The 25,930-nt window shown below is 41.4% G+C and overlaps 1 protein-coding gene across 3 annotated transcripts in view; it reads right to left on the bottom strand.

Moving 5' to 3' along the window:
- DDAH1 (dimethylarginine dimethylaminohydrolase 1) overlaps positions 1 to 25,930 on the bottom strand; it is a 143,931-nt gene that overhangs the window by 69,227 nt on the left and 48,774 nt on the right. The window contains exon 1 of one of the 3 annotated variants that reach the window (XM_034778842.1): positions 19,642 to 20,087. The exons of 1 other annotated variant lie outside the window; for it this stretch is intronic. In XM_034778842.1, coding sequence (XP_034634733.1) covers positions 19,642 to 19,962 — 321 coding nt within the window. In that variant the 5' untranslated portion in view covers positions 19,963 to 20,087. Of the gene's footprint in view, positions 1 to 19,641; positions 20,088 to 25,930 lie in introns of those variants that run through there. One more of the 3 variants, XM_034778844.1, reaches the window with a different exon arrangement.

Genomic DNA, 25,930 nt, shown 5'->3' with positions numbered 1-25,930 from the left:
TCAGTTTAAATAAATGTCTAAGCCTAAAATAGCAATCACTGTGTTTTCAGCAAACAAAATGCTTTTCTTTACTGTAATGGCAAAATATTTTGCAGTGCCTGTGATGGGATGGATAAAGAACACACTGAGCCAGGGCAAAAGGGGTGAATGTTCTGTCCTGCATACAGGTGTCCCTGCACTGCATCATCTGCCAGGCTGATTAAGCCTGGTGGGAGGACATCCAACTGGATGAAATAAGAGCCCAGACAAGGTGGGATTTGGGGAGAAGACCTAGAGGGTTAACTAAACAGCCCTGAACTTGGAACCCCAGGATCAGCCAAGCCTGGGAAAGGGCTTGGACAGGACTTCATTTTTTTAAATTCATTTCTTAGTAACCGGATAAAATTTGACCCTACATAGACCAGTGGGAAAGTCACCTGCTTACAGTGTCATTGACAGCCTACTTCCCCCCCCCCCCACACACGTTCGTTAAATATTTAAGGAATTCACACCAAACTATCACAGCTAAGAGAATCTTAAATTAGGAGAGAATCTAATATTACTTGACATTTCTTTCCCTGCTTAAGAAAACAATATTGTAGGGCGGCGGTTCTCAACTGGGGGTCCATGAGCCCTTTCAAGGGGGCTGTGGGGCCCCCTGCAGTGCTGAAGCCTGGAGCTGAAGCCTGGAGCCCCAAGCCCTGGTGCTTCCTGTAGGGCAGAAGCCCTGAGCCCATGGCAGAGTTGAGGACATGGAGGGTACTCCCCTTCTCCCCCCCCCCCCCCCAACAGCAGCACAAGAGCACGGCAGTCCTGGGAGCAGCTCCACACCTCCCCCGCCCCCATCTCTTCTCCCCACCCCGTGGCCAGATCAGAGGCAGGAAGCCAGAGCCAGGCAGTGCAAGGCAGCCTCTGCTGCTCTGGCTGGTACCATGGAGCAGGCAGTGGCAGCGTTCCCTGGTCTCCTGCTGGTGCTCCTTAGCTCCCAGCCCCCTTTGCTCCCACTGAGGCAGCTGGTAAGAGCCCCCTGGGTGGGGAAACCTGGTTCCATGGCTGGCAGACACCTCCAGAAACAGGGACTGCAGGGGAGTCCTCCCAGCATACAGGCCCTAGTATCCCTTCCCTGCACCCTAAGCTGTTTTCAAACGTTTTGAGCTAAGCTCCCCACCTTTGAGTTATAATTTTTGGTTGCACCCCCCCATCCCACATCCCAAAGAGGCTGGGTGGCCTGCTGAGGTGAGTCGGGGTGGAGGTGGCACTCCCTCCTTTGACCCTGCCATGCGAAGGTGGCTCAAGCCCTGCTGGCCCCTGCTCCCCCCCATAGACATCAAATGACACCTATGCCCAAGGCCCATGCCCCGAGGTTCCCCCCCTCCACACCGGGCCCTGGAGTTTTTATAGCATGTTGAGGGGGGCCTCAGAGAGAAAAAAGGTTGAGAACCCCTGTTGTTGGGTATTGAGTCTTCAGGGCTACAGCAATCACCACACAACACTTCACTTTGACCAGGCTAACTGACATTGTACTTCACCATCTGCAAAAACGTGCACAGAGTATTGATGTCAATACTCTATTGATAGTTCTAGCCAGTTTTCTAGATCATACTGAACACTGGCAACTGCAGCAATGTCTATTACTACACATTTTAGGAGAGCTATTAGTATTCTAGGGGTGCATAGGATGAGTGGATTTCCTGCTAGCTCATCTTACTGTCTGGGGCAGGCACTAGCAGGACCAACCCCGTAGTACCTTAATTGGCAGCAAGAACCCAGCCAGGCTAGAAACCCAACATTCCACTCCTACCTGCCCACGGTGCAAGCAGAATACCTTTGATAGGTAGCAAATAGGTGGAGGCTGCCTGGACTTGACGTAGCTGCCAATCTATGTATTTAGTTAAGCCAAGAAACTGGCTACTGTGCCCCACCCAACCTTGGAAAAAGGAGATGATAATTAGCACTCTAGCTAGTAGATGGCAAGAGCATAAATCAGTGCATTAAACAGCACTGAATACAAAGGCTGCTGACCACGGCAATGATGCCAACACAAACATACAAGCAGTACACAGTGCTCTTCTGTGCTGGGCAATATTGGCAGAACAAGATACCTCTTAGGATCTAGCATCTTTACTGCCTTCTAGAACAACCATGAGGTCAGAAACATTCAGCCAGGTATCTGGATATTCAGTAAGGCAAATCCCCATAAGATTCTTTTAAAAATCAACAGAAAAGTATCATTATACTATTGGCTAGACAAGTCTATCATTTTAATAAAGGTCACAGACTAGAGTTTCCTGCCAACATTTAAAGTAAATAAAAAAGTTACACTTTGCTTTTTCTGAACTTGGGATAAAAGGTAAGATTTCCTTCCTGAACACTTTTACCTCTCCAGTTAGATGGAAACTTGTGCGCTCATGGAAATAACATTTTCCACAGTACTAGTCTGTGACTCAGAAAGGAGAATACATACCATAATAAAAAAAGTTACAAACACACACCTCACCTCAATACTTGTCTGGAAAGACCACCCATTTTATGGGGGTGGAGAAGTGATATGTTATTCAGTTTCCATGACAGTCCTTGTTCTGAGCCCTCCAGAAAAATAAATAATAATAATAATAAAAAAATCACCAAAACAAAACACCTCTAACAGTGTCAAATTATAAATATTTGTTTCACAATATTCAACACTGGCCAGCTGAGACAGAATTTAATTTTGCCAAAGAACTCAGGTTGGCGTTAAATAGACACAGAGTTGGATGGTCACTTCTTTATTAACTATTAATCCTTAACCCACACAGCCTCCTAAAAACAGGATACATAAGAGTCTTTTTGTAAAAGAGTGCTACATACTGGATATCTGCTGCAATGTATAAAAACAGACTCTATAAAAACTCACCTGGGAGTTGTTCATTAGTCTCTAGAGAGCTATATTTAACTTTTAACTTGGGTTTTGCTAAAGTAGTGAATCAAAATAACCAAAAACTAAAAAAGTGACCAGTTGCCTTGTGTTAATACAATGTAGTGCTAGAACGCAAGATGTAGTTTATGTACATATTTTGATTGTTACCTTCTCAAAAATATTCCCGATGTACAGAACTACTTTAAGTTAATTTTGACCAAGCTCTTTTACACAAACTTGTTTAATTTTGGCATGACTTAGTTATCCAAACAGAGTCGTATCCATAGCCATCTTCTTCCTCTCCCCCACCCTCAAATTTATTGCTACAAACGATGCATGTGTAGATCGATAGGAAAGTTAATTGGAGCATCATAATGTAATTATAATAGAATCCTGACTGGCCAACGTCTACTGTTATCCAAAGCCAGGTGATATCCCTGGGGTTGGATAAGTGAGATTTTGCCTCCCACTCTTCTCAGTTTGAATAGAGATGTGTTCCTTTTTAAAAAACATCTTTAACTATCTCATAAGAACTGGCAGGGAGTGTGGGCAGCTTCCCCAAAGCAGGAAGCTCAGGGAGACTTCTGCATGGATGTCTACATGCACTACAGTGACCTTTGGATAATCAAGGCTCTACTCTATTTGAATGACTCATGCCTCAGGTCATTTAACATTCTGATCAGTTACACACTATTTACAAAGCAAAGTCATGACAGAGAAAAGGAAGCCTAAGCAAATAGAATAATACAGAACCATTGACACTGTCTCCCTGGATTTGTTGTGCCACCAAAACCATGGAACACTTTGAAAGTGAAGGGAGTAATGTAGATTAAAGCTTCCGATGTGGTCATTTCCTGTAATATTCTCAGTGGAGTCAGGCTGTGTGTCTGCAGTCGAGTCTGAATGCCTGCTTTAGTGTTAGTCTGAGAAATCGGCAAGGGAAAAAAATGGTATTGGGATAAATTACAGTTTGTGCATGTTTATTTTTAATAAAGAGAAGTCAGTGTTTTGAGCACTCTGCCTAAGCACTGGATTCACCATTTGGCTTGCTGAGAGGGAAGGTCTGGAGCTTGTGAATTTGTTCAGAATGCAACTGGAATCTGTGCTATTCCTCCAAATATTGTGTTTGTCTAATAGTCTGGAGGTTCTTTTCCCCCCACCCCATATTGGCACCGAAAGGGCAGTGGAGAGAGTGTATTTTAAAGTGAGACAGTCTGTCTGCTGCCAGAGCAGGGGCTCATATACATTTTTTCAACAAGTGTCAAAGAATTATAAAACAAAGAAGTTTCACGTAGAACAACAACAATCATAGGATTAGCACGAGTGAAGGAAGAGGAAATACCACAGAAGTACTCAGAAACAAATGAGCACAAAAGAATGGTATTGCTAGAATCCCAAAAACACTTGCTTCAGAAAGCAACATAGCAGAAGAGACTGACAGAAGCAACAGATTAAGCCCTGAAAGGGTAAAGGGGGTGAGAGAATAAAACAGATCTGTTTAATGGGATTAAGGACGAGACAGAAGAGGATTTTTATCTCACACCAACATACAAGACACAATTCTAGTTACATGTGTGTTTCTAGAGGACGTACTAGAATGTGGATTAAAGGCTCTCAAAATGAGTTGTATGCATCTTTTCTCCCAACAAAGATTACACATGATGAAAGAGGCTTCATCTTAGCAGAAAGCGGAAAAGGACCTTGCATCTGAGCTGCTCACACTGCATGTTTTATGAACTACAGAACGTCTAAATTATTTAGTGTAAAGGGTTTGGTGGTAAGGCAAAATTAATAAAATTTTTAAAACCAAAGTACATGAAGACAGGCAGAACTGAAATCTTCTATCAAACCATTTTGAACCACTTCCCTTTTAAGTTTAGCTTCCACAGAAATAAATATAACAAAAAACATTTAAAAAAAATCTTGGAAGTAAGAGTAAATTCTAATATGATCTCACTAAAAATCATTAATGTTACACGGACAGGTGCAGTAAAGCATACAGAAACTCAATGTATGCTAGAAACCAATGAATACGCCATTTCATTTTCTGTTGTCCAGGACTTTAAGAGCCAAACCCTGCTTGCCTTATTCATGTGAACTGTCCACTCTTGTAAAGTAGTGATTAAGGTAACAGACATATTGGATGTGTTAACAATTGAGATACATCTAAACTAGTTTCTAAAACAGAGAATTAGAAGTCAAAAATGCAGAAATTGAAGTAAATGAGACTACTCAGAGAAGTACAGGCCTGTGTAAGCTCAAAAGCTAGTCTCTATCACCAACAGATGCTGGTCCAATAAAAGAGATTACCTCACCCTCTTGTCTCCTTACCACGGAAGGCACTTGGCAGACCACAGATTGAGGCCTCTTCTCGAAAGCCCAAGATTCTGCAAGAACATACTAGGATTACAGTCAGTGAACTGTACCATCACTTGTGAAGGCTGAGTGCAAGTTAAGATCCAGCATGCAACGGATGCTGCAAATCCAGTCTTTGAAGTACCAAACAAAAAATAAAATAAAAAGTCTGGATTCCCTGAGCTCTGCTGCTTTCTAAATAAAACTTTAAATTGACCATCTAACCAATGAAAAAAATCCTCTGGAAGATTCAGACTCAATTTAGAAGTGTAGGTCAATCTCTTGGGAAAAAATATGAAACTCCAAATTAAGTGTATGGGTAAAGTTGCAGAATAAACTCTTTTTATTTTTCTAGGAAAGATTTTAAAATAGATGGAACCCATTAATCATTTATCCTTGACAGTGAGTCATGAGCCTCATAAGAGACCATTTCTAATGGCTGGCAGTGCAGTGATACTGAATAAAAAAGTTAATGACAAAGGCTGTCTCTAAGCCAGCACAGTGATATTGAGCTTCTACGGGAGAAAAAAAAAAAAGTTTGATTTTTTTTTTTTTTTATTCTCAATTCCAGAAACTCAGATACTCTCAAGTATTTCAGTATAAAAGCCCAGCAACCAGGCCTACATTTTACTGGAAGTCACATGAAGGTTCAAGTTGCTCCCTTCAAGTCCCCTGTCTAGACCCTTTTGAAAGACTACTAGGACATTGCTAAGAGATCGTGTTGTATACTCATGTTAATAGAGACCAAATACATCTGTGATATGGATCAGTTTCCTGGTCTAAGATTCTCCACTTGAGAATAGCCCTTTGCTAGAAATTGCATGATATAGGCATGTACCCGGTCACAGAGCTAACTATTCTGAAGCCAAAGGAGGATCCACCAGCATCAGGAGAAAGTAACCAAATTTATACCACAGTCCTAAGGTACATACCAACTAAACCAAAGTTCACTTTTAGGATAGACGGTTTAAAGACTGATCCATTCTTACCCCAAGCCCAGCAAAGCCAATTGTCAGCCTGATGGTACCTTGTTATGGAGGTCTATCTGTGCAGCATTGCTATAAGCAATAATTGACAAGATACAGGTATATTCTCATTTTACCTTAAGTGTGGTTGTAGAGGGAAAGACATTCTCTCCACCCTTCCAAATTCTGGTTAGTTTCAAACTGTGTTTCAGACCAGCAAATCCCCCAAACAACCTTGAAAGTGAAAATTAATAAAAGTTATAAATAAAGGAAGATTGGTGATGTTTAACATAGAGCCTGGTACAAAGAGCCAATTTTCTGGAGGAGGAGAATTGCATCAGCAAGCACACACCAGCAACTGTTGCAGCGATTGCCTCTCTTATCAAATTTCATACCTTGTCTTCAACTCCGATTTATCCACGGACAGAACTGCTTTCCCTTCACAAGTGCTGAAGCACGTACCTCCAAATGACACATACTTTATCAAAGAATTATACTACTTACTGCTCTGCTGACTACATACCTTCTATGCTATAGAGTAAGCCTTCCAGGAAGTGTAGAGATGCTACACTTCTTATAAACATTGTCACAGGAAACCAAACTATCTACTCTTCTCTCTGGGGCAGAGTACAGGGCACTCAGGCTACAGCTACACAGGTTAGTAATAAGTCAGTTATCTCATTTCTGTATAAAGAAGAACAGGAGTACTTGTGGCACCTTAGAGACTAACAAATTTATTAGAGCATAAGCTTTCGTGGACTACAGCCCACTTCTTCGGATGAGATTCTGTTCAGAGTAAAGGTTTTATCTTGACACCACTCTGTTCATCAGTAAGATCCTACATAGTATGAAGGGGAAAACTATAGAGGAGTTAACTACAGAATCAAAACTAAAAAGTCAGTCCTGTGAATATGGAATAAAAAGACTCAGACCAGATTGTCCTGGTGTGCAACAATAAAAAAAAGTCTGAACGATAACTAAGGGGAGATGGAGCTGATACTAGAAAGGACAAAATGTATATGCTAAGCAGCAGAACAAACAGAAACACAAATAAAAAGCCCAGAGAAAGCACAGAGCATGACAGATAGTAAGACAGTTAACCAAGCAAGGGAAATGTTCACAGAAATTAAACTGGCCAAGGACAAAAATATGGAAGACAGAAAACAATGCCAACAATGTGGCAACCACAATGCGTATAGGAAATGCCTAACATTCAATCAAATATGTAGGAACTGTAATAAGCCCAACCATTATGCTAAAATGTGCAGAGAAGGCAGGAAAGATTGGCTAATTAACGTCACATCCAAGATAGACATTGGAGCACAAATAAATGTAATAACAGAAACTGAAAGAGAGATGTAAGTGGAAGAGTCAATGTCTCTGAAAGACTATAAAAGCAACAATTCCAGTGCAGGGCAAGTGCATGCTAACGCTTAAATACAAAGGAGAAATGATATAACAAGAGTTTGTGGTGGTACGGAGGCCAAAAACCAGTCTTGGGTCTGCCCATATGTGAGGTGCTTGGTCTTGTTAAGAGGATATTTACCACAGACGGATAGAAAGCCAACACAAATCCAGATATGTAAATATACCTCTACCTCGATATAACGCTGTCCTCGGGAGCCAAAAAAATCTTACCGCGTTATAGGTGAAACTGCATTATATCGAACTTGCTTTGATCCACTGGAGTGCGCAGCCCCTTCCTCCCCCTCCCCGCCTCCGGAGTACTGCTTTAGTGTGTTATATCCGAATTCGTGTTATATCGGGTCGTGTTATATCGGGGTAGAAAAGTGTATCAATAGCATCATATGAAGATGTATTCACAAAGAGTGGGTGTCTCCCAGTAATGTACAAGATACAGTTAAGAGGAGATGCAGAACCCGTGGTACATGCTACATGAAAAGTTCCACAAGCCTTAAGCTGCAAAATGTGACAGCAACGGGTATTTAGAGACTAGAAAAACCAACAGATTGGGTTCACCCCTTAGTATTTGTAGATATAAAAAAGGAGGGGGATAACTTGGCCAGACAAATTAAGTGAGAGCAGACATACAACTGGAAAACAATTCACAAGTTGACCCTGTGGGCTTGTCTATATAGCATCAGCAAGCTCACTATAGCGGTGTGATTTGTAAAGCGCATTCTAATGTGTTATGCTCCAACTGTCCTGTGTAAACCCTGCTAGCATGCTCTAAAAGATACCTAGTTTGCATTGAAATAGTCCTGCTTCAAACAGGACTACGTTAACATGAACTGTGTATCTTTTAGAGCATACCAGGTCAACGCAGGGCAGTTAGAGCACATGTTAGAATGTGCTTTACCCTGTGGCATGCTTTGCCACGTCGTGTAGACAAGCCTTGAGACTCAACATCTTGTTACAGAGAAGAATTTGACTAAAGAGGGTTTGTAATGAAGCATATCATGAAGATTGCTCAAATGCTCTAGAAGTATTTGGTTGTATTGAGGCAACCTAAAAAGTTATGTTAGTTATGGTAATTTTAATATCTTGATAGTGTTTTAGTTAAGTCAGAACATTTTTTTAAAAAGGGATGTAAAAAAGGAAAATTAAGCTACAGCATAAGTCCTCCAGGAAGTGAAAAGATGGTTAAACTGCCTGTACATTCCAGATGCAATCTTTGGCCTCATGGGATACATTTCCTGCTGGAGCAGAAACAAAAGAAGCCCAGAACAGGGCAGCGAGAGGCTGCAGCTGCACAGAGTAGGAAGTTTATTACCTCATTTCTCTAAGTAGTTTGGGTTCATAATAAAGGGTGTACCTTGAAACCAGTCTGTTCCTCATTCAACACTATCAGTACAGTCTTTCTGCAGAAACCTGGGCAAAACCCAAGAAAGAATATTGTCTGGCTAGGGCTGAAGATCCACGCCTTCCAACCTAACTTCAGTTACAAGATAGCAAATACATCAGAAACATCAACGCACTTAAGACTCGTCTGGACAAGTTTCTAAGACAGAAATGAAGGAAAATATTTAAGACATGATAAGGAGCAGAAGGGCCTGTTCCTAATTGTGTGTCAATATGTAATGCTTTAAATTGACCGAGTTCACCCAACTGTCATTTTAAGCATCAACCAATTTATAGGCCAGCAAAAAGTGGGCAGGTGTCAAGACAGGATGCTAAAGCTCACAGATAACACCAAGGGCCTTGGTACAAGGAGGTAAAGCAGAGGATGAGTGGGAGTCTACAAGATTCACAGAACTAGTCCTCTAAACCCCTGTGACAATCTGAATTAAACTGTTAGAAATTTTCTCTCTCTCTTTTGCCCCTCTCAGTTTCATCACCATCCTTTTGGGACATGCAGGATGATCGTTGCCACTGTGCTGCTAGATTCTGCTAAAGTGATCAGTCAGCAAATGGAGGTTCTGTTGGCACCAGCATGACACTGTTTAAAAAAAAAAAATCACTTATCCTAATTAACTTTAGGGAGGGAGCTAGCATCGCTAAGGGAAGTGTTGGCTATGCTTAGGAAAATCATCACTGTCCATCATTCTTTTGGAGTGGAGCTGTTTTGTCACTTGGTAGCGTTTCTCTAGTTTTTTCCACTCTTTTTTTCCCCAGCCACCACACAATCTAGTAGAATTACCAAGATCCACGAGAGAGCTAAGGATGCCAGTGGTATTGCTGACCACTATACAGTTTATCTCAGACTTTTACAGTAGCACACAGTCATGTGTGTGTTTATTTTTCTCCTTGTATGCCTTTGATTGTGGCACAACCTTCCACCTCCTCAGAAGCATCATCTGATTGATTTCACACTCTTGACCGGAAAGGAGAAACTTGCATTTGGGACTGTTCTACCCTGACAAAGGGTAAAGCCTCATGGTTTATACTTCTAAGCTCTAAAATCTGTAGCACTATAGGTTAATTCCACTTTCATTCTTTTGAATTAGATAAACTGGGTTCTATGCAATTTACTATATGGGAGAGAGGAGACTTTTGCCAAACAAGATCTTTTTAAAAAGATCATGTGTCTTTTCTGCTGTTCATGAGCATTGAAGAATTCAGAGCATTTTCTGTAGTAACAGAAGCTGGACATAATGGGCTTGGCAAAAATTCACCTCCTTGCCCCTTAGTCACATTAGATGATGTGATGCACAAAGCACTGGTTGAGATCTGCATGCCTAAGGTGGCTGCCCTTCAATGGTGCTCCGTGACCAGTCTATGAAGCACTTTGAGGTGAAAGGCACTGAATAAGTGTGAAGTATTCTGGTTGACACATTTGCACTGCTTTATGTAACTTCCAACTAAGCAACTAGACTTCCCACTGGACTTTCATCCAATTTGTTAGGAGATTGCAGTTATGTTATTGAATACAGGAAGGTTAAAACTGTGTCCATGTTTTTTAAAGAAAGTTTCCATTTATTTCTTGATCTCATGGAAGAATAGAACTCATCCCATAAGCTGAGCACGTCTAGGATTTAAATTAATGAAAGGGGAGAGCGAGGGACCAATTGGTTCCCCGCCTCCTCCAGCTGACCTATGGGTGGATAAAGCCTCTGGAGGAAGAGGGGGCCCTCCGTGAGGTCCCATAATCCGTGCTCTCCTCTCAGCTTCTACTGGGGCTGTCCCAATAACTGCCGGTCCTACCAGGTTTCTCACCCATTGTGGGGGTTGGTGGCAATCCACTCTCCCATACAACCTCTGGCTACTGGAAGGCAGCCCTCCCTTTCATTCCCTTCTGGACTGCTGAGACAGGGGTTACAGGTTCCCTCCTGCTTGCGAGACAATTCCGCCTTTAAACCACCAAGCGAGGAAGCACAATGGACTTTCCATTATGGAGGAGGTTCCCTGCATCACTCTCCTCTGCAGCAATCCTTCTCCCTTTCCATGGAGCAGAGGCAAGAGGAGGTCTGCTGACTATGGCACTGTTGTTGAGCACTTGGATTGCCATCTGCTGATATGCAGGGTTAAAGGATGGTGGTAGTGCTGCTTTGCACTATCCCAGTCAGACACAACAACCAACAACAACAACTTAGGCAGTGAGAGACACATGGATCAAACTTCTTCAGAACAGACCCCAAAGTGTTTAGAATGTGACCTGAAGAGACTGCCCTAGAGGGCTAACTGAGTCAGAACACACTGGTATAAAGAAAGGTTTTTGAACTGCTAATAATTCAGTGACCGCAGTATTATTTCAATCACCATGACTCGAACATTGCATGTATCAATGTTTGCATGTGGCTTCAAAGACAGATAAATCAACTTATCTGCATCAGGAAATTAACTAAGGTTTGCATTTAGAAGTTTTTACTTGTTGAATAACTCCATAATTCTCCAAGACATATGGATCTGATAAAAAAAATTCTGAGGCGGACAATAAACTTAATTCCTTTATATCAAATTTTTCCATTAAGCTATTAAACCTGTGATTTACTTGATTATTTTTCTAGTGTGCTAACTTAATTCTGGAATTTATCCATTTTCTGACAAATAGATTTAGCCTCTATTCTTCCTGGTTTGCAAAAGCTTTGAGCAAAAATGGTATATTCCCCAAAATGGTACATTCTCAGAAACTGGTTTCTGTCTAGAACATTGAGCCATCAACCAAAGTATCTAAAAGTGCTTGGTCGTCTCAATGGTTTTAATAGAATAACCAATTATATCTGCAAAGCCTGAGTAGTCATTCTGTTACTGGATTTTATTCTATGGATTTGACTGGTACATATAGTGCTATTGTAATTTACTTCAGTTGAATGCCTATAGCTACAGCTGTCCTTATGAATGAACACATTTGGTTCCCCATTCTCTCCTCACACCAGTGTAATTTCCTGATTTGGACTGGTGAATGGAAAATTAAAACAGCATTTAAAAATAAAATGGAAGTGGGCAGTAATCATATTAGTTAACTTCCAAGCTTAATACTGCCAGCACTGCCCCACTCTGGGAAGTGTTAATCAAAGGAAGTCAGAATTGCAAAACTGAGTGAAATAAATAAAAAATGTGAAACTAACATGGCAGGTGACTGACTCCACCATGTGTTCACTCTGCTCTTTCACTGCCTGCCATCCCACCTTCCTTTGGGAGCAAGTCTGCCCTGTCTTTCACTCCTCTGAACTTAGAAGTTGCAGTAATGGCAATATCCATCTTTTTGCCATACTCCCCGGGACTCTCTTTTTGCTGTTGTTATAACTGAATCAAATTTTCAAAACCTCTAAAAATAAAAGTATTACCTTGAAAAATTTCTCTTATATTATATATATATATATATATATATATATATATATATATATATATATATATACATACACATACACACACACACACACACCCTGCAAAGACCTTCACCTTTTTCCTGAAGGCCAGGGGAAGGTTTGGCTTTCACCCCAATGAGTTGCCTTATGGCCATTGAAAACAGACTCCACCCCAACATGCAATGCTAACAGAAAGGATTGCTCCATTCAATGCTAAGGAAAGCTCAAGGGACAAGATGTGTGTATAGAGTTTGAGTTACAGGCAGCACTCAAGTTAACTTTGCAATGAATACAAGCCCTAAATCACTTAAGCAGTCTTGAAAATTTTATCCCATATCTTATGTATGAGACTGATCAGTAAACAAAGTTTCCAAATAAATATGCCTATGCTCTAATCGGTCTTTTTATGGGGACAAGAAAGACTTTTCAGTTAAAGTAGAGGTTGGGGTATGGAGGGCTAGTTTTCCTATTATGGAGAGGCTAATAAAAGTGAATGGATTATACTGCAATTTTAAAATTATACTGCTTTAAATATTGTTTTAAACAACATGCTGAACCTAGCTATGATAGACATGAAGCTGCTCTGTAATAATTCATTACTATTGTATATTGACCTGTTTATAGGGATATTCATATAATAAACATGTTGGTTTATTTTAATAGCAAGGAAAAACAAGCAGGAAGGGATGAAGGGTAACTCGAGATAAGCCATCCTTCCGCCTTCTGTGAACACTTAAGGGTGATGTTACAGGGCACAGGGCAGAGCCACTGGCTTTGAGGAGTGTGGCTCAACCTCCTGTTAAGCCTACCAGACTGGCTTTGTCCAGAAAGGCCAAAGCACGTGAGCTGACAAGAACAAAGCAACTCTGGCTGCATTAAAAGCTCGCTTCTCTCTGGGGGGGGGGGGGGGGGGGGAGGCTGTGGGGGGGTTGTTGGAAAAACCAGACTAACACACAACTGCTGGGGTATCTGGAGAAGCTAGTCCTGCTCAGGCCACCATTACAGAATGGAAGGTCTTTAGGTAAGCTAGACATGCATGCAGATTTACTGTTGTTTTAAAACCCTTTTTCTCTAAACGCATTGTTCCTATTGGTAAAATAAATAATACTTTGCTTTTAAGAAGGCTGTGTGGTCAATACGAACACCACTGGTCACACACTGCCAAAGGAAAGAACCGCAGGTGCCAAACCTAGTTGGATCCGATGAGCAAGCCCAGAGACTATACACATGGTACTGCATCCCAGGGCATAGTCTAACAGTGGGAGAATTGCTAAATTCCACCCAAAGAAAGGTAGAGGCAGCCTGACCCCTGAAGGAATGCACTCAGAGAGATCAGGAAGAGACAGATAGAGGTGCAGCTAGCCCTGTGATTCTGACATTGTGAAGTACCAGAAAAAGATTGAAATAAATAAGGCCTGGTCTACCCTGGGGGTAGTAGGGGGGGAAAAAATGATCTAAGTTACGCAACTTCAGCTACGTGAATAACGTAGCTGAAGTCAACTTACTTAGATCTACTCACCGTGGTGTTTTCACTGCAGACTGTGTCAGACTGCTGCCACTCCCCCGTCGACTCTGCCTGCGCCTCTTGCAGCGGCGAAGTACAGGAGTCAATGGGAGAGCACTCTGGGGTTGATTTATCATGTCTAGACTAGACGCGATAAATTGACCCCGCTGAATCGAACACTGGCCGCCGATCTGGCGGATAGTATAGACACACCCTAAGAAATGGTGACCATAAACAGAGAAACGGTGGTCTCACCTCACTCTTCAACACAGATTTCATAAAAGAGTGCTGCTGTGAGGTCTCATTCCCAGTATGAAGTACTGTCGTAAGTAATTAAGAACTACACCAGGAAGACAAACAATATATAGTTTATGATGCAATACCCTGGATTGTTTTTACATTTGTTCACTTATTTTTCAAATACACAAAATTAAGTAATTCACAGTGGATGTTCCAGTCATTAGAGCAAATAAGTGTAGAATATGGGGTTTTCCTTTTCTTGTTTTTTTATTTATAAGCACCTATGGACCATTCACTTGATGAACGTAAGTCAATCTGTACCTGCTGAAGTGTTGCAAAGTAGATCTTAACATATTCATGATTTATTTGAGATATGGTTTCTTAGGAATTAACTGTGTCAACCTGCATTAGAATAGTCAAAACTGATTTTAGACACAGTAGACATGATAAATAATAATGCTTTCAGTATAAATATACCTGAGCTTCATCCCTTCCTGTGTCTCTCCTACATACAATACTCCATTAGAGAAAATGTCTCTGTAAATGTGGTTACGTTATGAATGGGATCGGATATGGACTCCTTTCTATTTAGTGTTTCATTGTTTAATTTAGAGCTTTCAAAATCAGCTTGAACAAGTATGTATTGCACATATACAAATACTGACGAGTTTGACTGTACCTTTCCAAATACAGTGAAATTTAATGGTGCTGTGATTGAGCATGGATTCAACAAGGAAACATTACATAAATACAGCTGGGTTTTATATTACTATGAAGCAGACAATTTAGCTAACTCAAGGATAATTTGTTACCATACACAGCCCCTCCAGAATAGTCCTTTTTAATTTTTGTACATGCTTGTCCCAATTGGGGTTACGCCATCTTGTGGTTTTTGGTTAATGGGAAAGTTAAACATTTTATCACCTGGCTGGCATTTGTAATAGCCAACATATAATTAATTTCACCCTGTTCACTGCTTTTTATTACCAGGAGCAGAAAAAAGGTATCAAGGGCCCAGATCTGCCAAAATTTTGCTCCAGCTCCCCACATAAACATTTCCTCCCAATATAGACCACCCTGTTTTCTTTCCCAGATCCCCTCCACATTAGCCTCTTTCACTGCCTCCTCAGCCTCAGGCTGTCCAGTTCATCCACCCGCCTTTAAAGTCCCAGCCCAATGAGTGTCTGGAAAACAAACTTTCTTACAAGAAAAACAAACAAACAAAAAAACCCCAAACTCCCCTCTTCTCATTTTACAGCTGATTCCATGCCTGCTCCTTAGTCCTTGCTCTATGGACCACATCAACTGTAGGGAAAAAAAAATCCATAAATACCCCCATTTAGTTATACTGCTATATCCTATCCCTCTCAGATCCCTCTGAATCAGCACAAGATGGGACCCAAGGGTGGGCCAGACATGCTCATTTCTTGCCCCAGATCTGCCTACTACAGCCTTCTCTTGAGCTGAGTGAGCCCCACCTCCTGCCAGTGCCATCAGTAGCAATCAGTTGTGTAGCAGGAGCCTTCTACCTCCTGCCTGTCTCCCACAAGCTGCTGCCACATTTTGCATTGGCCCCCTTGCTGAATCTTTACATTACAAGCTTCTGGACTCCTTCTGAGCACAGACCTGGATCCAGACCATCTGTCCATTTATTACAACTCATAACATAGTGTTGGCAATTCTATACCTTAGGGAGAGATGACACCTCTATTCTAAGCTTAGCATGGCCCCTTACGTTCACATAGAGGAGTGGTTTTCAACTCAGGGTATGCACAACTCTCGGGGTACGCAGAGGGCTTCCAGGGGTACATCAACTCATCTAGATATTTGCCTAATTTTACAACAGGCTACATAAAAAGCACTAGTGAAATCAGTACAAACTAAAATTTCATACAATGACTTGTTGATACTGCTCTATATACTATACACAAATGTAAGTACAATATTTATATTCCAATTGATTTATTTTACAACGATATGGTAAAAATGAGAAAGCAAGCACTTCGTCAGTAATAGTGTGCTGTGACACTTCTGTATTTTTGTGTCTGATTTTGTAAGCAAGTTGTTTTTAAGTGAGGTGAAACCTGGGGGTATGTAAGACAAATCAGACTCCTGAAATGGGTACAGTAGTTTGGAAAGGTTGAGAGCCCATGACATAGCGCCACTGAAGTCACCAGGACTCTACACGGGCATAAATAATCATGCCAGCGGGTCATGGTATAGGTTCCGTGAAAGTTCTCTTGAAGTCTGGTTTAGAAACAGCTGCATTTGAAAGTAACATACTGCACCCACATACTACTTTGATGTCATTACCTTTTTAAGCACATATCTGGTTACACTCCTCCAAATACATGCATGTGCATGTTCCTGAATGAGAGAATCCCACCACGTGAGGGTCACCCCATCCCCATTACCCAGCCCACTTACTTCTACCCATGACTGTCTCTACTTTCTGTATGGGTGATAGACCCTCACCGCTTATCGGCTGTTTCCTGATCCCGCCCACCGGTTACCCCCCCCCCCCCCATTGGGGACATTGCAGTCTGTATATATTATGTGTGCTGCCCAACCCCCAAAACACTAACATCCCCCCTATACTCTGTATGTTACCCCCAATGACCAATAACTGATGCCTCAAATTTTCTCTATTGTTTATTTTTCAAATATTCTCTAATAAAATTTCCTGAGGGCCCAAAAGTATGCTAGCAGCTTCAAAGAAACAAGTAAAGACCCAGCCCTACCCAACAGCTCATCTGTGAATTGGTATTGTGAAAGAGCAGTGAGGGACAAAAAGGGAGGGGAATTGGAATGAGGAAGAGAAGTGTTACAATAAAGATGATGTGAATACACAGTAAGACATGTTCCCAACTTGGTGGGGGAGGGGGGGGAAGGAGGTACATTTTATTCCCTAACCCCATCTCACTTATTAGAGGCAAGGTGACAGAAATTAGTTAACGATGCATTTGAATGCAGAGAGGGAACTGGTTTGATGAACAGGTTTGAAGTGTCAAACATAAAGACTGGAATTTCAGAGCAAAGGTTCCTGTAGCAGTAACTCAGTAACTGAGTCACTTGCACCTATTTGTTAAATGCCAGAGTCTCCATTCCTGTGCCCAAGATTTTCCACTGGTTTCTACCATACAGAAATCATGGGTGCACCATGACTGCACAATTGGGTTTAAGGCATTCATGTTAAAATTATATTGTATTGACACAAATAACTCATATGCACACAAAAGGCTGGGTAAAGGGGACCATAGGCATCTTTGTTCTGAATGTCCTGAAATGTGAGAGATTAAGATACACTTAACACTTTATAAAAAGCATTTTATTCTGAATATATCAGAACTATTACTAATTTGCACCAAAAACTGAAGACCCATTCTGAATTATTGTACTGTGCAGGTTAATAAATACTGCAAATTAAAACTGAAAAGAGAAACAACGAGTCCAAGTTTACATTGTAGTAATTTATTGATAACTATTCATAACACACTAGTAAATATGATGCAAAAATAATAAATTCTTAACAACTTGCAACCATTTCCCTACATTCTATGAAATCTTTACTGAGGAATGGAAAGAGCAAGCAAAAAAAATGTTGTGCAGATTTATACAGCGTGCTGTTTAAAACACTTCTACTAAAATAAAGTACTAATTATTTGTAACAGAGAATTATTCTTCCATGACAGATCTTGGTTGTTATTGTATTATCTAACTCCCTGATTTCTCTTAGCTGCTAATCTGCTTCAGACTTTTCCCAAATCATCCTTTGCTGACTGCTTTTATTTCGTTTTCTGGTTGGCTGATCTTCTCCCTGCTTGTCTGAACTGAATGCAAAGGTGCTTCCTGACATGAGCCACTTCTGCCCTGGGTATAGGGTACATCAGTAACCTGAAACTGGGAGGAGTGTTATTAGATATCCTCTTATATGAAAAGGGGGGAAATACTATTTCATTAATACACTGTTGAAGGACTCCAAGTGAAGATGTGACTTAGAACGGTCATAAACACATATGAAGATGTCGGAGGGTGGTATTACAGCTTAATGAAGAAGAAAACACTGAAGCCCACTTAAATTATTGAATCCCAAGCATCCAAGACACCTAGAATCCCTAGAGATCACACTATTTAAAAAAGTGTTGCACAGTAAGTTCAAATATTCTCTGACTGTGACAATGGCTTTTTAGTCAATTTATATTTAAGTGTATTTGAGAAACTAAACTGACTGCACATTTTAAAAGTGTGCTTAACGCTAGCATACACATGCCCTGACCACCATCACAAGGGCTACACCCAGGAAAGATATTAAATTTCTGCACTCAAAACTGCAATACAGTGCTTATACAACCTGCTGAATTAATAAGATGAACACTTTAATAATATATCAATATATTATAATCTGTTACAGGGACATACGTCACACTAAATTATGTAGGTGTGCATTTTTGTTTGTTCATACGTAAAAAACCCACAGAACTGCACACACCATCTTTCAGTGTTTTAAAGGAGTAATACACATTCAATAGAAATGTTAGTGAAACGGAATAAATTCAATGTTTCCATCCCGTTTCTCTAACGTAAGAGTGAATTTAGATTTATACTACATCTACATATGTATTAGATTCACATTGAGTCTTGTGCAGTGTTCCACATATATCTAGAGTTGTTAATTGTTTTTTGTAACATTTTTGTATCACCTCCCTGGATTGTGTTTAAACTTACAAAGAACTGCTGTGATTTACTATAAAGGGCTTCAGGAGGTCTTAAAACACATCAGAGTGATCTATTTCGTGCAACAAAATGATAGACATCCTGACATGTTTGTTAAGCACAACTAGTTGCGAAAGAAACAGGACTAGATCCGTTTTTCAGACTAGTCAATTTGCAGTCAACATTACAGCACTGCCAAGACAAGAAGAACATACATCTGGATTCATTTTCTTTCTGATACAAATTGTAGGTGATTCACTGCACAACTGAGAACTAAGTCAGACGTGTTCTTCCCAAGCTTGGCTTTTGTGCTAAGAATGGGAAAGCTTCTTCATAAGCACTCAGGTTGGAGTTCATTGTGGGAAAGAGAGACTGCAAGTGCATTGAGCATCTTCTGACTCTCCTCTCCCATCATGCCACCAACCTGCCACGCCTTACAGCACCGCACTCTGTATACACTGCTGCCTTCCCGGAACAGATATTCCTTGCAAACATTTCCCACAGAGATCTTCGGTTTAATTCCGTGCATTTGCACCGGCTCTGTTCTGCATTAAGTTAAAATAAAACGTCACAGAGGAAATCCGACCAGAAAATGACCCAGCCTGGGATTCTGGGGACCATGGGCTCTGCCCCCGCCCGGGAAGTTACAGAGATCTTAGAGGAGACCACGCGGAGACTGGGGGTTGAGGGGGAGAAGCTCTCCCCAGGTGGGGCTCAAGGGCTGGAGCCCCGCCCGTGCTCAGCGAGCCTCCCCCCCCTCACTCCCCCTGCAGCTGGTACCTCTTTTCTCCTGCTGGGGGCCCCCGGCCGGGTGATCAGGGCGGTTTCCTCGCACACCACGGCCACGTCCTCCACGAAGATACAGTCGGGCAGGCTCTCGTCGGCCGGCAGCTCCAGCACCTGCAGCCCCAGCTTGTTCTTGAGCACCCCAACGTAGAGCTGGTACTCCCGCTCGGCCCGGGCGAAGTCCACCTCCTTGCTCTTCTCTATCCGCAGCGCGTGCTGGGGCAGCGACTCGGGCGGCGCCCGCACCACGACGTGGCTGCACCGCCCCAGGCTGGAGCCGCCGCCGCTGCCGCTGCCGCTGCTCAGCCCGGCCATGCTGGGAGACGAGGAGCAGGCACTGCCGCGCGCTCACTGCACAGCAGCCGGGCCCCGCACCCACTTCCGTCCCCGCGGGGTAGAGCTCACGCGGCTCTGCCTGAATAGGCAGCCCACCATTGGTGCGGTTCCAAGGGAGTTCCCATTGGCTGGCTGCTTGGATCGAAGCACCTGATTGGTCGTTTTGGCAGAGCCCTTTACCTGGTTTTTGGGTTGCAAGGTTGGGTTGCGGGGGAGCTGTAGGACCTGTTCCTGGAGGGGTGGGGGGAGCTGGAGGAGAGCGCTCAGCTGCTGCACAGCTTGGAGCTAGCTGGCTGCAGACTGTGTGGCGAGAGGAAGATGGGGCAGGTGCCCAGGCTAGGGTGACCAGATGTCCCGATTCTATGGGGACAGTTCCAATATTTGGGGCTTTTTCTTATATAAGTGCCTATTACCCCTCCTCTCCCTCCCCCCCGGCAATCCTGATTTTTCATAAAAAGAAGAACAGGAGTACTTGTGGCAACACGGCTGCTACTCTGAAACCTGATTTTTCATATTTGTTATCTGGGCACCCTAGCCCAGGCCCTCATTCACTGAGACTTCGCTGTATCTGGATTCCTCTGAAAGCATATAGGCCACATTCTGAACCTGGGTGCCAGTGCCTAGAGGAGGGCTCCCCTGCAAGTGAGGGTGGCAGGGAGAGGAGGAAGAGGTTCTTTATGCCCTTCCTCCCCTCCCCATCGTGCACCCATGGAAGGACCAGGTGTATGTATTGCACCCTCAATGTGCAGGGATGGGAGACGGCTCTTCAGCTCTAAACCTCTTTTTGGTAGTGAGGTGTCCAGTTAACAGAAATTGGTTCGAGATGCAAATCCAAACTTTCCCCAGAGCTGAGGAGGGAGGATATTTAGGGCCATCTTGAAGTCTGAATTGCTAATAACTTTCCAAGAGCAGTTTCTTAGGCCAGGTCTACACTATAAACTTGCATCCATATAACTAGGTTGCTCAGGGGTGTGAAAAATCCACACCATCGAGCGACAGTTATACCGACCTAACCCTGATAGAGACAGCACTGTGTCAACAGGAGGGCTTCTCCTCTCAACATAGCTACTGCCTCTTGTAGAGGTGGATTAACTATGGTGATAGGAGAAGTTCTCCTGTTGGCATAGCAGCATCTGCACTAAAGCACTGCAGTGGCACAGCTGCAGTTTTTAAAGTCTAGTCCTGCCCATCCCAGCACTGTATTTTGTTAAAGGAAGTTATGTTTGAAAACAAAATGAGAACACGTGAAGTGTGGTACCTTCAACTTGTGTAATACATTCGTTCAAAAATAGTTGTACAAAAGTGACAAAAGCATCTCTCTCTCGCTCTGTGTGTGTCTCATTTAGTTCTTGATATTTTTTCCTTTCTCAAAACTTCCATGAAATGGCCTGCCCTGTTTCATATAAAAACATGAAAAAAAAATCAAAGTTTTGCATGTACTCATGGAAAATTTACTTTCAATTGAAAGGAGTTTCACACTTTTCAGAAATGTGATACTCTTGCCCTTATTTGGTCCTGTTTCAGAGAAATATCCTGTAAACATTCAGTTTTTGAGTTAGGTTTTGTTGTGTGTTGTTTTTTTAAATGCAAAATAAGGCTATTTTTGACATTTTTAAAATCAAAGCAAAACTTGAGGTTTTCACATTGGTTTAGCATTTTAATACGCTGGTATTAGAAACAATGGTATATTCATTTGAAAATCATATACTATACATGCATAATGTCACTGTCTACCAATTATTTACCATAATGGAGCCAGACTCTGTACCATGAAACCAATGGGAGTTTTGCCATTGATTTCAATAGGAGCAGGGACCTAATAAGGCTTAAAGGCCAATGGGGCAATGGAGCTAATTCCAGGATCAGGTGCCAAGTAACTTTTATACATTGAGATAAATAGCAAATGTGAAATCCTGGCTCCATGGAAATCTATGCAAAACTTTGAATTACTTCAGTTTTAATTCCAATATATTCAGGAGTATTTTCTTGGATAGCTGATCATTTCCATAACTGAATTCCTATATTTTAATTTACAATTATTCAAATAACCACAAGGGCATTTAGATAGCCAAATCATTCATATAACTGTACCTGCATGTCTTTGGCTTCATGTTAATTAACATCTAATTTGGGTATTGTAGAAAGGCGGCTGACCTCTCTCTGTCAAGATGCACAGCTCTGACAGTTTCCCCACACTGGGCCAAAGTCTCCCTCTGGTGGTGGGGTAGTTTGGTTGGACGATTGAGTTCCTCCAGGGCAGCATGAGCCCCAAGTAGAAGTTCAAAGGAAATTAAAAACAAACCATCAAATCTCCAAGTCTTTTTACTGGATCACTGTCCTCCCCTGAGGGCCTGTCTGCCTTCTCCCCCTTCTGAACTACAGCATCTTTTCTCTTCATTGCAGGGATTTCCACTTCCATGAGGTAGCAAGCAAGTGGGAGTCCAGTCTCACCCTCTAGTCCAGCCTCCAGCCTAGGGACCTAAACTATGAAGTAACTGTCCACTCAAAGAAAGACCCACCTTACTTCACTTTTCCCTCAGCCATTTTTTTGCTTTGGAATCTCTCCTCCTAGGCCTTATCCAGCATCTTCAGTGAAGTACTTCCCAGGTTCCTTCCCTGGTCATTGAAATGACCACATGTGTGTAGTTATTTGAAGAGCTATATAAATATGGGTATTAAATGTATTTTCAGTATACAAACAGGCATATAACCTCTGTTATTTAGGAGAATGACAAACTATTGAGGATCTTGAAGAGAGAATTGGAACACATACATAAAATTTGATGATTCTACATTTATCAAAGCATCATTTTTTATTTTTATCATTATAAATCATGGTTTTCTCTAATGACACACACTTTTTTTTTTTGGTTAGCATGATTTTAGCCAGAAGAAGAAATGGTAAGATTAGTCAATAATTAGAATAAATATAGGTTCCATAATAAGAAATAGCATGTGTTGAAAATAGTGGTCTCACAATCACTGAATAGAATAGTTCTACCCGGTAATCATTTTAGATTTTCAAAATTCAAAATATGTAATTTAATTGTAAACTGTTACCTTTTTTTTTAATCTCTTACCAAAAATTGCAGGAATATGGGATATTAGGTGATGCTGCCATCACATGCACTTATTATATGATAGAATAATGTGGTTCTCCTGTAGTAATTATCACTGACATGGGATAATCTCAGATGGACAATAGAATCTATAGGTCTATATATCATAAACTTATGATAGTGCTGTATGGAAGGATTAAATATATAGAATTTGTTTCTAACAGCTTTTGTATGCCATTCTGTTTCGGAGGAGGAGGGAGGCTGTTTATCGACAGAGGTCCTTATGCAAAGAATACAATGCACTCTGAACCAGTAGCATTGTGGATAAACACAGGCAAATGGAATTTATCCACTTCTCATTTGGGGAATGTGGAGTTTAGTTTAGGTTAGTTTACCCACTTCTTTTTTTACCACTACAACACTGCTTTGAACATATAAAATATTATATACGGACACAAAGTTATAGAAACAAAGTATTGAATATGCTATAAACCAAAATGCTACATGTAGCTATTTAAAGGTACAGCTGCAATTTAAATGTAAATCAAAACTAGCTTTTTGAGGTTAATATTTTTGTAACCGTGACATGTCATTAACAGTGTCTATGAACAGATGCATTAGGAGCAAAATTGTGCATATTGATGGTAAGGGTAGCAAAAATTATTCAGTTTACATATAAATTAACAGTACACACAACAATTACACAGTCTGATTAGTGTAATGTTAAAATTCATCATAATAGCATATGCAGTAATCCAAAAAGCTACAGGATCAGCTATAATCACCTTAATTCTTTCAAGATTCATGGAGTATATTTATTTCATCACTTTATGGATGACATTATTACAGATACTTTGTGTTTTCCTAATATAGTCAGTTCAGACAGGTGCTAGTGGAAGTCAGTAGAGATGCCATCTGCTAGACAGAAAAGAAAGAGGTGTCACAAGGAAAGTATCCTAAATGAATTCAGCAACAAATAAAAACAAAAAACACCACCATTCTAACAGGGACCAGATTAGAAGGTACTATGCACAACACTTAAACAACATGAAAATTGGTAGCTAGAAAGAGAAAATAGGGGAAACAGACTGTATGTTCACATAGAAAAGTATGAATATTCAATGACACTACAGTGACTTATTTGATAGTGCCAATGAGAAAGTCTTAAGAGGGACAGAGGAAAGTTGAATTACAGGAATGTACTTGTGAAAGCACGTGTGAATACGTCAGGTTACTTTCAAAAGAAAGCAGCAGATTTGAAAGAAGATATTATTTTAAAGGTTTGTCAGAACAGAAAAAATCAACAAGAAAAAGTAAAATTCCATCAGTTTGACAAAATCATAGATTCATAGATTCTAGGACTGGAAGTGATCTCGAGAGGTCATCGAGTCCAGTCCCCTGCCCGCATGGTAGGACCAAATACAGTCTAGACCATCCCTGATAGACATTTATCTAACCTACTCTTAAATATCTCCAGAGATGGAGATTCCACAACCTCCCTAGGCAATTTATTCCAGAGTTTAACTACCCTGACAGTTAGGAACTTTTTCCTAATGTCCAACCTAAACCTCCCTTGCTGCAGTTTAAGCCCATTGCTTCTTGTTCTATCCTTAGAGGCTAAGGTGAACAAGTTTTCTCCCTCCTCCTTATGACACCCTTTTAGATACCTGAAAACTGCTATCATGTCCCCTCTCAGTCTTCTCTTTTCCAAACTAAACAAACCCAGTTCTTTCAGCCTTCCTTCATAGGTCATGTTCTCAAGACCTTTAATCATTCTTGTTGCTCTTCTCTGGACTCTCTCCAATTTCTCCACATCTTTCTTGAAATGCGGTGCCCAGAACTGGACACAATACTCCAGCTGAGGCCTAACCAGAGCAGAGTAGAGCAGAAGAATGACTTCTCAGGTCTTGCTCACAACACACCTGTTAATACATTCCAGAATCACGTTTGCTTTTTTTGCAACATCATCACACTGTTGACTCATATTTAGCTTGTGGTCCACTATAACCCCTAGATCCCTTTCTGTTGTACTCCTTCCTAGACAGTCTCTTCCCATTCTGTATGTGTGAAACTGATTTTTCCTTCTTAAGTGGAGAACTTTGCATTTGTCTTTGTTAAACTTCATCCTGTTTACCTCAGACCATTTCTCCAATTTGTCCAGATCATTTTGAATTATGACCCTGTCCTCCAAAGCAGTTGCAATCCCTCCCAGTTTGGTATCATCCGCAAACTTAATAAGCGTACTTTCAATGCCAATATCTAAGTCGTTAATGAAGATATTGAACAGAGCTGGTCCCAAAACAGACCCCCGCGGAACCCCACTTGTTATGCCTTTCCAGCATGATTGGGAACCATTAACAACTCCTCTCTCAGTACGGTTATTCAGCCAGTTATGCACCCACTTTATAGTAGCCCCATCTAAATTGTATTTGCCTAGTTTATCGATAAGAATATCATGCGAGACCGTGTCAAATGCCTTACTAAAGTCTAGGTATACCACATCCACAGCTTCTTCCTTATCCACAAGACTCGTTATCCTATCAAAGAAAGCTATCAGAGTGGTTTGACACGATTTGTTCTTTACAAATCCATGCTGGCTATTCCCTATCACCTTACCACCTTCCAAGTATTTGCAGATGATTTTCTTATTTACTTGCTCCATTATCTTCCCTGGCACAGATGTTAAACTAACTGGTCTGTAGTTTCCTGGGTTGTTTTTATTTCCCTTTTTATAGATGGGCACTATATTTGCCCTTTTCCAGTCTTCTGGAATCTCTCCCGTCTCCCATGATTTTCCAAAGATAATAGCTAGAGGCTCAGATACCTCCTCTATTAGCTCCTTGAGTATTCTAGGATGCATTTCATCAGGCCCTGGTGACTTGCAGGCA

This window comes from Trachemys scripta, chromosome 8 (assembly GCF_013100865.1).
Source record: "Trachemys scripta elegans isolate TJP31775 chromosome 8, CAS_Tse_1.0, whole genome shotgun sequence".
NCBI classification, from domain to species: domain Eukaryota; kingdom Metazoa; phylum Chordata; order Testudines; family Emydidae; genus Trachemys; species Trachemys scripta.
The sequence above is the reverse complement of the archived record's forward strand: the minus strand, read 5'-3'. Positions and strand labels throughout refer to the sequence as shown.